This window comes from Camelus bactrianus, chromosome 1, assembly GCF_048773025.1.
Source record: "Camelus bactrianus isolate YW-2024 breed Bactrian camel chromosome 1, ASM4877302v1, whole genome shotgun sequence".
Lineage (NCBI taxonomy): Eukaryota > Metazoa > Chordata > Mammalia > Artiodactyla > Camelidae > Camelus > Camelus bactrianus.
This window is the reverse complement of record NC_133539.1, coordinates 80,324,697-80,337,025: the sequence shown is the minus strand read 5'-3', so window position 1 is coordinate 80,337,025 and position 12,329 is coordinate 80,324,697. Positions and strand designations below refer to the sequence as shown.

The 12,329-nt window shown below is 39.9% G+C and overlaps 1 protein-coding gene across 1 annotated transcript in view; it reads right to left on the bottom strand.

Annotated features, from left to right (window-relative positions):
- The window catches only part of NCEH1 (neutral cholesterol ester hydrolase 1), a 54,836-nt gene extending 42,842 nt beyond the window's left edge, over positions 1-11,994 (bottom strand). Inside the window, exon 1 of the mRNA XM_010947781.3 lies at positions 11,655-11,994. Within this exon, the coding sequence (XP_010946083.1) occupies positions 11,655-11,792 (138 nt within the window). The 5' untranslated portion in view covers positions 11,793-11,994. The remainder of the gene's footprint in view (positions 1-11,654) is intronic.
- Positions 11,995-12,329: the final 335 nt, after the last annotated feature.

Below are 12,329 nucleotides of genomic sequence, written 5' to 3'. Positions count from 1 at the left end.
AGTACAGGTTTTAAAATATGTTTCCACATTAGATGAACCAACCAACACAAATTTAAAGTGATTTTGGGGAAGGGGAGTTTCTTTACTTTTTCTTTCCCTTTTAAAAAATATTTTAAACATATTATTTACTTCTTTAATATACTAGGTAGTTACATATTTATAACTATCACATATATTTATATATAAATGTATTTAGTAGCTCAGTAATATCCATCAGTAACCTCCCTCTCAGGTTTTTAAATCACAAGTTATAAAGGATATTTTCACTGTTTTCTGTTATAAGTGATAGCTCAGTAGCAACACTGCCAAAATCAAAACATTATTTTTGGCAGACATCCTTGAAATCATTCCAACGAACAGGCTACAGGTTGAGATGCAGGAATGTAAAAGCCACCGTTGCCTGGGAGTATGTTTTGTGGCTTATTCACTGAGGGGTCCACCAGGATGCAGAGCTGATAGGCTCAACTCCATCCTCAGAGTCCCCATTTCTTAGGGGAATTCAACACAGTCGATCACTCCCAACTGGTGGAGCTCTTCATTGGTTTTTGGTTTCTTTGACATTTGTTTCCCCCCTTTATTCTCTGACTGCTCTGTCTCCTTTGCTGGCTCTGCCTTTTCTCCCCAACACTAAAACTCCTCTCTTCTCATTCAACACTGTTTCCTCAGGGGATTTCATGTCTTTAGGGGATTTCAAAGACTAATGGCTGGCCAACAAATTTCTCCATATTTCTTGTATTTTCCTTTATATAATTATTTGCCACACACTTTTGGCATGGGATTATAGCTCCAGGAAGGCCAAGTCCTGTTTGTTTGTGAGTAGCTATAACCCCAGTGCCCAGCACTTAATGATTATTCAATTAAACAATGACAGAGGCCGTGGTGAGTTTCTTTTATTATTGGTGGTCAGCTGAAGACACCTGCCTTTAATAACTTCAGAGATCAAAGTCACCTTTTCCATAGTCATAAGCCAGATCTCTGGGCCCAACACATGGCAATCACTTGAACAAATCCAAAGCCCTTTGTTCAGGAAAGTGTCAATCCTACTTGCAACTGCTTCTTTACTACCTTCATGTTGTGGCAGACAGTGCACTATCAGGACAGAATTCAAGTAAAGTACTTTAATTTATGCAACAAAATGTCATGTCACCAACTGTACCTTAGGTACCTAAAGTCTAAGGAACTCTTTTCAGGTGATGCATATTATTCTAAAATGAATTGATACCTTGGCAGAGTCTGATGAAGATCTCTGATATAAGACAATGATAGTCTAAAAGACATGCAATTTCTTCAGCTTTTAATGCACTAACTTCAAAGCCAGACTGCTTGAATTCAAGTCCCAGCTCTGAGTGTGTGATCTGGGCAAGTTACTTAGGCCCACTGTGCCTCAAATTCTTCATTTATAATATAGAAATAATAGTGCTTACCTCACTGGATTGTTACAAAGACTGAGTTAATATATATGTAGAATGGTCAGACAGTATGAGTTAGCTATGATGATGATGACGATTCATATATCCACTAGACCAACAGCAAACTAAGCCCATGGACTCCAAAATTTTAACTACAGGAAGAGGTTTTTAATTCTTGCTATATACCAAGCACTGTGCTAAGACTTTTTATACACACAATCACATTTAATTAATGTAACAAGCCCTGAGAGAGGCACTGTTGTTATCCTACTTTTATAGATAAGGAAACTAAAGCTTAAAGAGTTTCAGTAACTTGCCCAATTAGTCTCACAAGTACTAAGTGCCAAAGCCAGGATTGAAACCCAGTAGCCATGGCCAATAGCAGTCCAGGTGAAGAAGATCTACACCTGTATAGAAGTCCACAAACCTGTGAGCAGTAGCAGATTGACAAGAATAATGGTGAAAATAAAAAATAAAAAAACAGCATATTACTTTTGGAATATACTGTAGATAATTGCCAAAAATCAGATTTGGACCAAATATATTTCTTATGTGACAGGTACCGTTCCAAGTGTTTTACATACTAACTAATGTGTGATGATGACGACAAACAATAAAGCTTTGTACACATTATCACATGCAATCTTCACAGAAACTTCATGGGCTAAGGATCATGACCACTTACTAGATCAGGAAACAAACTCATAGGTTAAATGCAGTCTTCAAGGTCACACAGCTAGTAGAGCTCAAGCCTGGATCTGAGCACAGGTCTATGCTCTTAAACACTATGAAAACAGACCCTTAAATTTGGTAAATATACCATCAGTGTCATGAAGTTCAAAATAAAGATCTACAATTAAATACGGGGCTCACTAAATATTCTCTCTTTAAGATTCAAAATACATGTTAGTATGCTAGGAATTCTGAAATGTTTCACAGTTAAAAAAGGAAATCCTGATTAACTCTGTTTAACTCAGCATTTCCCAATCTTATTTAACCATGGAACCCTTTTCAACATGAAACATATACTACAACTCTCCAGGACTAAAATTTGTAAACAGTATATAACACGCTCCTTCCTGCGTGATGGTTTCTTAACGTGGATTACCTGACAGCACAAAAGATTTCAGAATGGAGGGGTTGGAGTGAGAAGAGGAGGAGAGGAGACTGAACAATCATAAAACAAGGCTGTGGAATACTGTTGAAAGGCCTGTGGAGTCCAGCAGACCTGGTTCACAGCCAGCCTTCCAGACCTTCCTGTGTCTGTGAACCAGTTACTCAACCTTGCTGGGCTTCTAGTTCCTTTTTCATTAAATGAGAACATTATCTACTATTTCACAAGATGGCTGTGTTTATTATTCAGTAAATGGATCCATTATTATACAGGTATCTGCCAGTAATCTTATTCTATTAAAAGCAGATCATCTTTTAAAATCAGAATTGGTTTTTCTTGCTAAGAAAATCAAGGAAGTCGGGATTATTGCTGCTCTGGACTTGCTTTTCTCTAACAGGGAAGAACTATGCCATGAAATGGAAGTGATTGAAACTTTGGGACAGAGTGATCCTACCTTAGAACTGATGCATAAACTAGGAATAGTGAAATGATTATGTTGCATTTTAGAAAAGTAGACTTCAGAATGGTCAAAGAAAATATAATTTGAGTCCCTGAGCAGGGACAATATTAGGGAATGGCAGCACAAATGTCAGCCAAATTAATTTCTCATGGGATATTCATCAGTTATCCATTCAGGAGGAAAAGGGAAAGGTAGAATGATACCATATAAACATGGGAATTCACCAGTGATCTTTTAAGGAGATGGCCTGTAATTATAACTATTTACCTAGAAACAGAAACATGATTCTTTACAAACACAAAAACAAGAACAAAGTTTCAAAAATATTATGAGGAAGTTAGAAACCCAGAAAACAGCAAGGCTTGCAAAAAAAAGTTGCAAAGGACAACAAAAAGCCATTTTTGGAAAATTCAGAAAAGAAGCACATGAAAGCATTAGGTCTGCCCTCTAGGGCAAATGGAGTAACACGGAGGACTGAAAGAAAGCGAAACCATGAATTCCTATTTTCTCTATCACGAATGATCTTCAAGCCCTCCCTCTAAAAAATCCTCCAAAACAAAAATCCTAAAATATTAAGAGGGAAATTGTGTCTATAATAGGTGAAAAAGCTTATGATTTGGTGGGAAGCTTGTACATAAAGAAATATCAACATAAGGAAAGAAACAAGGGCCATAAAAGAAAAACAAAGTGCTAGTAGAGTGTAAAGGAGAGAGAAATTAAGGTTGAGGAAAAGGGAGACGTTTCCAAAAGAAATGATTTTTGAGTAGGTGTTGAAAGATGTGTGGGATGTTGGCTAAAGTGAGAAGGCTGGAGGGCATGTGAGGCAGAGGAGACAACAGAAGAAAAGGTGTCAGGATTGTCGTGGGAACACTGTGAGGCTAGATTCAGCAGAGTAGTACCAGGTTGTAGCAGGCCCTAAGTGCTGGCTAAGGAACTTAGTACTTTTACTCTGCCACTATCCTAGGGAACAGAAATTCGGTCTCGGGGTGATGGTGGGGTGGGGGACGGTGTTCACTGGAGGGTTAACAGTCAAATTTGAGCAGAACAGGGAGCACAGAGATCATTCTACAACTTTGAGTTGATTCTCCTGATCAATGCAAGTCAAATAAATGTACGCTAAGCATATATCCAGATTTATCTGGACATTGTTCTGGTTTAAAAGGGTTGTCCTGGCATGATTATTAATAGCAGCCCATATCACTCTCAAAAATGTCATGGTTTGGCTAATAAATTATATGGCTACCTAGGTCTATGTAACCTGGGGACTATCTCTCTGTGCTTAATAGAAATAACAATAAAAAAAACATGTATTCAAGTAGTTACAAACTATAGAGAGGAGAACTTCCCAATAGGTAGGTCGCTATTGGGTTACAGATGGGCTGTAGGATATTGATAGTTAGGTGTTTTATAGAGGTAAGAACTTAAAACCATTTTTTAAAACTATTCAAAATTTATCAGATTTGGCATTCTATTTGAGAACCATTTATATAATTCTCTTTATAAATCTTGTGAATTCGATCACTCAAGCCCTTAGATTCCCCGCTGGTATTTCTTCTAGTTTCCCCTGGCAAACTTTACAAATGTCATCAAGCCTCTGACATGAAAAAAGATTGGGAAACACTAGTGGAGATTAATTTAACAGTGAGAGCTCAAAAGTCAGGATACAGTGTATTCGGGACAAAGTTATCATGAGCACTCTGACATGCACGGCCACAGCCATGAGGGGCCTGTCAGAGAGACAGCACCAGGGACAAAAAGGGGCAACTCCGTCATGGAGGACTTTGTTTTCATGTCACCCTGGCCTGGCAGTGAGAACACGAAACTAAGTTCAGAAATTTTTATTCTAGTCTCTGTTTTACCAGTATAACTAATCATGTGATCTTGGGGATATCATTGACCCTTTCTGAACCTGTTTCCTCACTTGACAAATGGAAAAAAACTAATGCCAGCCAGTCATTTATTGCAAAAATAAAATGAGATGAGGTAACTAAAACCCTTTGTAAAACCTAGAGTGCAATATAACTGTAAGGTATAATAAAAAAAAAATTGTTCCTTAGGGTCTCATTTCTCTTAGGGCTAGCCTGTTGTTCTTCTCCCTGGTGACCCCCTGGGCTTTCCCTGGTAGGATCCCCCAATCCTCCCCTCCCTCCATACACATTCATTCCCACTACTCCCACACCATCAGGTTCACTGACCTTTCCCAAATCCTTATCTGAAGCTCAGCTGTCTGTCTCTCTCTCTCCCAAGCCCTAGTCTTGTATGTGCAAACTATTTACGAACAGCTATCCTTAAACCACTCCCACGGACACTTTAAAGCAAGGTCCCAAACCCTGTTACCTCCACCCCCAGATCTGCTCCTTTTCCTAATTAGGGTCATCATCACCAGCAACCCAGTTACTCCAGGGTCTGTCCTAGGAGTCATCTTTGACTCCTTCACTCCATATTATCCCCTCCATCAGCAGCTCTGTCAGCTTGACTCTAAACCTGTCCATTTTATTACTTCATATCTCACCTCTCACCTGGATAATTGCTTCCCAGGTGGTCTCTGGCCCTGATTTGCATTCTTACACTCTAGTCTCTACACTGCCACTGAGAAAGACTATACTCAGACACAGGTCTGACCACGTGATTTCCCTGCTAAAAATCTTTCAGTGGCTCCTTTCTTGGCCCATTGGGCCCTTCATTATTTGGCCTGTGCTTCCTTCCTACCTCATCTCTCTGACTTCTGAGCTTTATGCTCCAGCCACTTTGAACCACTTTAGTGCCTTTGCTTGTACCATCCTCTCCCATTGGAACATCCCCTTTGGCTGGAATGCCTTTTACACCCTCCTTTCTCATCCTCTTCTCCCCCCACCTCTTTCACTCAACTAGCTCTTATGGAAAGTCAGCCACGCACAGTGGTGAAGCTCTTGAGCTCACAGTAAGGCTGGAGTAGTAGTGTGACTCCACCTCCACAATAAACTTTGCTATTGTGAGCAATTTACTTTTCTTTGGATTTCAGTTTCCTCCTTTGTAAGATAAGGAAAAGAAATACACCCACCTCATAGAATTATAGCATGGACTGAATGAATTGCATGAAAAGCACATAGCACCATCTCTGGCACAGAGTAAATGCTCAGTATATGCTTAATAGATTTTTTTTTAACTGTAAACAGTCAAGCTTGATAATTCAGAGTAGATGTCAATGTGAAAGGAAAACAGTTCCTAATGCCCAGGTCTAGATGATGTCCTTTTTAAGCCTCCTATAGCAACCCATATATGCCTCTATCACAACCTTTCTATCATTCAAGTGCACACTCTGTAACTGCAGTAGGTTTATCTCCCTTCACTAGACTATAAACTCTTCAAGATTAGGTTTATGTCTTATCCTGTTTCACCAGCTCCCAGCACTGGTGTTCAGTTAATAGTCATTGAATTAATGATGATTTCCAAATGGTAGAATTTTAATTTTATTTTGGAAACACTGAAAGATAGATTGTTAAAATTTCATAGTATGACACATCTTTGATTAGGTAGAGAATATAGCTAGGTTTGCCACTTGGAAATTTAATTACATTTTAATTCTTTATAAACATAAATGAAGGAGAAAAGAAGTGGTAGATAGTTCCCATGTAGCTTTATTTGGCAGTAGAAGTAAAGATATGCTCACAAATTTAAAAGATGTAAGTGCGTATTAATAGAATGTTTAAGAATGATTATTATACTTTCACACCTCCCAGAAATGTTTTCACATCAAGCACAAAGCCACATGTTAGAAATAGGATGTCCCATTAAAATAAAGTAATAGTGATGGCATTTCTGCATTCAGGGCCATATTTGTTGAGTTCTAGGAAAAGTAAAAAGGAGAACTATAAATTAGGCATTGTCTTACACACTTGTAGCTAGATCAGTCTGACCTTAATGTTTGATTGGATCCACTGGGAGGTACTATCTACAGAAACCAACTCATATTGCTCACCTGTCAGAACTAATACTGATAAAATACTGTTCTCTGAAGCTAGTCTTAAAGCCATTTGGCTGCCAGGTGTTTAAAGAAAATCTCATTAAATCAGGTAAAAATTATTATGCTTGGCAAAATCTCTAATTTACATGAGGAAATATATATCAACGCATATCTAGAAGGCAGTAGACAAACTTATTATTTACTAATGTGTTGAAGTTAAATTTACCTGACAGTAGTAAACATTCCAGTTCACGAATCGTTATGAAAAAGGTTAGCAAGTTGGAGTTCTGCATAGTGTCCAGCTGAGCTGTCACTTAAACCACATCAACACAGCCCAAAGGCACATCATGCACAGAGAATTCAGATGAGATCACGTTAGATTTCACATCACTTTGTAGGATGAAAAACCTAGCTCCACTAGTCCAAAAGCACTATTTATAAGGAATAGGGGGAACATTCAGCAAAAATACCAGTTTCAGTAACCTCTCTTTCACATTACGTTGTTGAAAAGATACATAGGACAAGAACTAGTAAGTTAGGAAATGTTCCAGATAAGACAAAAGCCATGCTCTGGCTCTGAATTCCTTTGAGATACCATTATTACCACTAGTCATCATCTTTATCACCCATCTGAACTGTGCGTAACCACTCCCTCGTATGAGCTCCTGTAAATGCACCTTTTCTGTAAAACCTGTCAGCTCCTGCCTTTTTAACAGCTGTATATTAACATGGCTTCTCCATTCTACTAGGTTGCAGTTTCTTGTAGCTCAGACTCACATAGTAAGCTTTCAATCTGTGTTACATCTAACTGACTGAGCCTGAAGCCTGCCACTGTGACAGCTGTCAAAGGATACAGGATGCCTTTTTAAGGAAATCTATTTTCTTCATAGAACAATATTAAAATATTAATCACATTGACATGCATATACACATCAATTCTACTTTAGAAGTAGAAAACCTACTGCCAAAAAAGGTTTTTAAATAATTTCTTAATAATTCCATGTTCATTGCAGAAAAACTAAACTACACAGATAGGAAAACTGAAGATACAATCTTATGGCCCAGAAAAAAAAAATCACTATATTTTAAATTATATTATTTTGCTTTTTCTATACATACACATATAGATATACATAGCTATTATGTTTTGATATATAGATATTTTAAATGGGACAACAGCATATATGCTGTTTTGTAGCATTTTTCCACTCAATGCACAGTACAAATCATTTGTAGACTATTAAACATTATTTTTACAACCTAAATTTTTGACTGCATTTTCCAAAATATAAGTTTACAATAATTTACGTAACCTCTTACTGTTCTTAAGTTTTCATTCTTTTAAATAATGCTGCAAAAAAAGAAAGAAAGGTTGGTGGAAGTTCCTTCATATTTCTCATAGATGGTAGTGCTTTTGGACTAGTTAAAAAAGATTTTTGAACCTGTGAAATGTTTCCATCTCTATAGCTACAGCTTTATCTATATCCATGATCACCTAAAATAAATCCATCCAGAGGGATTGCTGGGTCAAAGAATAAATATGCTTCTACAGCTTCCGATGTCAAACTGTCTTCAAAAAAGTTGTGATAATTGACATTTTCTTCAGCAGTGTACACTTCTCAGTATCTCCACCCATACTGGGATTACCTTTTTTAAAAAGATCTTGGTTTGCATAGCATTTTGAAATGTCTTCAGAACTTGCCCCAGACTCCCTCCTTTTGTTCCTCTAGTCTCCTGCTGCCGAATCTACATCTAAACCACTCTCCACTGCACTTCCCAGACCTACTTTTGTTTGTGCTTTTCTACTTAAGTCTCATGTTGGCTTTGCTGTAACACTGAAAGTTGCTTAGGTAGTATTTTATCCCCTTAGGCTCTTAGAACTAAAGTATCAACTGACTAATCTGGTAAACTAATCCATTCTAATGTAAAGGGGCTCATTTCTAGCAACAAGTATGCAATATAACGAGCAGTTTAAGGAAAATACATTCTCTACATCAGCAGTGTGTTCTCAAATTTGGCTGCACATTGATATCATGTTGGGAGCTTTTAAAAATACTACTGCCTGGGACTCACCTCCTAGACATTCTGAATAAATTTGGCATATGGTATGACATGGGCATCAGGACTTTTGAAGGCTCCCTAGGTGGCTCTAATGTGGCATCTGTGTTTGAGATGACTTGAGGAAGACCCTGAGTAGCTTCTTCTTAGGTAATATTGGAGGACCTCAAGGAAGAAAAGTACAATGAACATAATCTCAGTTATCTGACTCATCTGCACAAGATAAAGGAGATAAGAAGGGGCAGCAAGAAGTGAAGCATTTGCCATTGACAACAGAATAAAAGTAGCATTCATATTTCTTGATGCTAGGCAGGTGTCTGCTGTGTTAGGAAGGAGGCCGAGCTTCACCTTTGAAGAAGCTTCCAGTTCCTTCTATAACTGACCCAATCAACTCAAACTAAAATAATCTGGGTAACAAACTTTTTGCTATGCGATTCAGTGGTAATTCTCTAGGTACCAATGAGATAAAAGCAACTTCCAATTTACATTTCTTTTATCATTTCAACAAAATTGAGCAACACCACAGATTCTCCCCACAATCCACAGTGGCCCTTTGGGACAACTCTTAGAAGAATAACTACAACCAGTTCCAGCCATTTAAATACATTACCAAACCTCACAGCAACCTTAATGGTAGCCACTAGCCCTGTTTTATCAGGAAAACTGAGAATCAGAGGTTAGTAAATGGTGTGGCTGAGGTGGCATTCAGGGAAGCATGACTCTAACAGTTATGCTCTATTTACTAACTTGTGTCAAGCCACATTGACTTTTCCCCAGGACAATCTGAAGTGACATTAATAAACTGCTTTCCTGGATAGAATATGCTTCCTTGTGGTCTGAATGATCTTTCTGATATTTTACAATTCAGAAGACAAGTGATGAGAGCCACTTCTGTACAAACCTACTCCTAAGTCACAGTGGTAAGCGAGGACACTCTGTTATCTTCCCCATCTCTGTGACCTGGCGTTACACATGTTATCATTCCCAAACACCAGCTGAGGGCACATTCTGCAGAGGTCCATAGGGCCCAAATGCCTTAATGGATTGGGGCCTCACTGGGGAAGAAAGGCTTTTTTCCAGGCCTGGCTTTTCCTAGATTATTTGATAGAGAAGATTTCCTTGGTGACCAGAAAAGTAAGAATAATCTCTGTGACCAATATAGTAGTTTGATTCTTTTTTTCTGTTTTTCTTATTCTTATTATTAGTCACTACTCTTTTTATTGTAGAAGGCCATTTAAGCCATCCAGGTTAATACCACTGTATCCCAGAATCTTTAAAGGGTGTTACTCCCCAGTTACAACATTTCTAGAGGAAGGGAGAGACTGTAGGGCCTCCTACATGAAGACTGTCTTTCTTGGAACCAATACTAGAGAAGGGGATGGTCATTCTTCGCCCATGTCAACATTATAGTAAGCAGAAGGGAAGGAAGAGGCTCTATAGCTAAAAGACAACAGGGGACTTGGGGGTGGAGAAAGTGGCTGGACTCAAGAAAAGCAAGTCCTCCTACGAATGTGGTATAGTACCCTAGACAAGGGGCTTTTTGATAGGACACAGCCTCAGAGACTACACACAATTAGGAAGGACAGGGAAAAGGAAATTTACCCTCTGGGAAAATTATGAGTTTTTTTTTCTCTCTCTTTAGTTGTCATTTCTGAAAGAAGTTTACAAAAATAACCTGAGATTAAAGCCCATGGTTGGGGAAAGGGAGGAGACTTAGTTTGCTAGGTGGGTTAGGAATTAGGTAGAGCAGGCTGTAGTCCAGGACTCAACCTTGACTACAGACTGTAGTTTAGATTTTTAGATTGTCTGGCACTAAAAATAATGCCTCTTACATAGAATAAACCAGAGAGTTACATTTTCCTGTCTGTGAGGTTAAAAAGATACAAGACCATGATACAGTAGAGAGAAATGTTACCCTGCCAGTGTAAGCGAAGATATCCTGGTTCAGGCAAAGGTTATCTCCTCCACAAAGACATAAACTAGATGCTGCAGGGCAGGCAGAAAACAAATGCATCATGCAAATACCGGCTGCCACCACCTCCCTGGCCTCTTCTCCAGATAGCTAGGCCCCTTGGCCTCCTTTCTTGGACTGAGTTGCTGAGTACCACACGTCAGCTGTGAGACTGGTGCTGTTCCCCAAGTGCTTGGATGAGCCCTGCCTGCTGCCCCTGCGAATGGACAGTACCACTGCCGCTGGGGACCGTGGGAGATCACCCGTGTCCCTGTCTGCTTTTAAGGTGGCTGCATTGTCAGGAACCAGAACCTGTTTTTCCCAGGAGCCTTCCTATAACATTTAACTCACTCTCTGCCGCCCCCTATAGAAGAGCAAAACTGGGGGAGGGGTGGTTTATAAAATGCTGCAAAATTGGTTTTTGACGTAGCAAACCAAGAAAGTGGGGGACATTTTGAAAAGATGAAGGATTAAACAGTCAAAATCTATTCAAGAACTTCACCTTCTCCGTTACCAACACAGAAGAAGAGACACAGATCTAGCCCGCTGGTAGCAAGGAGGCGAATGCGACACCCTGAAAATGCCAGCCTGAACCACCTTAAAAAGCGATCGCCTCACTGCGTTAGAAAAATATGCATTCTCGTGGGACAAGGTTCGGCAATTCTGTTTCCCCTTTAAATATTGCTTAAGAAGAAGGAATGAGAATCAGCACATCTCACCACTTGCTGTGCGCTCCGGAAAGTGGCGTCCAGCAGCATCAGCTTCCAGGGATCGGACACGGAGCTGGGCAAGGGGATGTAGATATAATAGGCGGCCAGCGCCACCAAAGCGGTGAGCAGGACACAGGACGACCTCATCCTCCCCCGGCTCCGCTCGCCCGCCGGGCTGACTAGGAGGAAGGGGCAATGCCACCCAAAGACCTCCAGCAAGTTTCTGCAAGGGCCAGCCGCTCATTCACCGGTTTCTTATATGCCCGGGAGCCAATCAGAGGCGGCGTCTGGAGGAAGTCGCAGCGCTGACGTGCCCCCTCTACGGTGTCCTGGCAAACTGTTACGGTCACTCCAGGTTTGAGAAAGCTCCGGGGCTGCGCTAGGCGCAGCATAGCGGACTCTGGAGGACACGGATCTGTATTGCATGCCTGTGACCAAGGGCTCCCTCCAGAAGATTCCCAAAGGGAAACACGCCCGGAACAGTTTCAGTGTAATGAGTTTCTGTCTGTCCAAACCACGTGGGCTGTTCTGACTCAAAATGGGAGTCAGATATGAGAAAGATAATTTAAAAGTAGCTGTCTTCTACAGCTATATTTGCAAAGGACTGTAAATTCTAGCTGATATGTGGTGAGAGAAGAGAATAAATTCTTACAGCTCAAGCAATGACAAGCCAGTAGTACACCT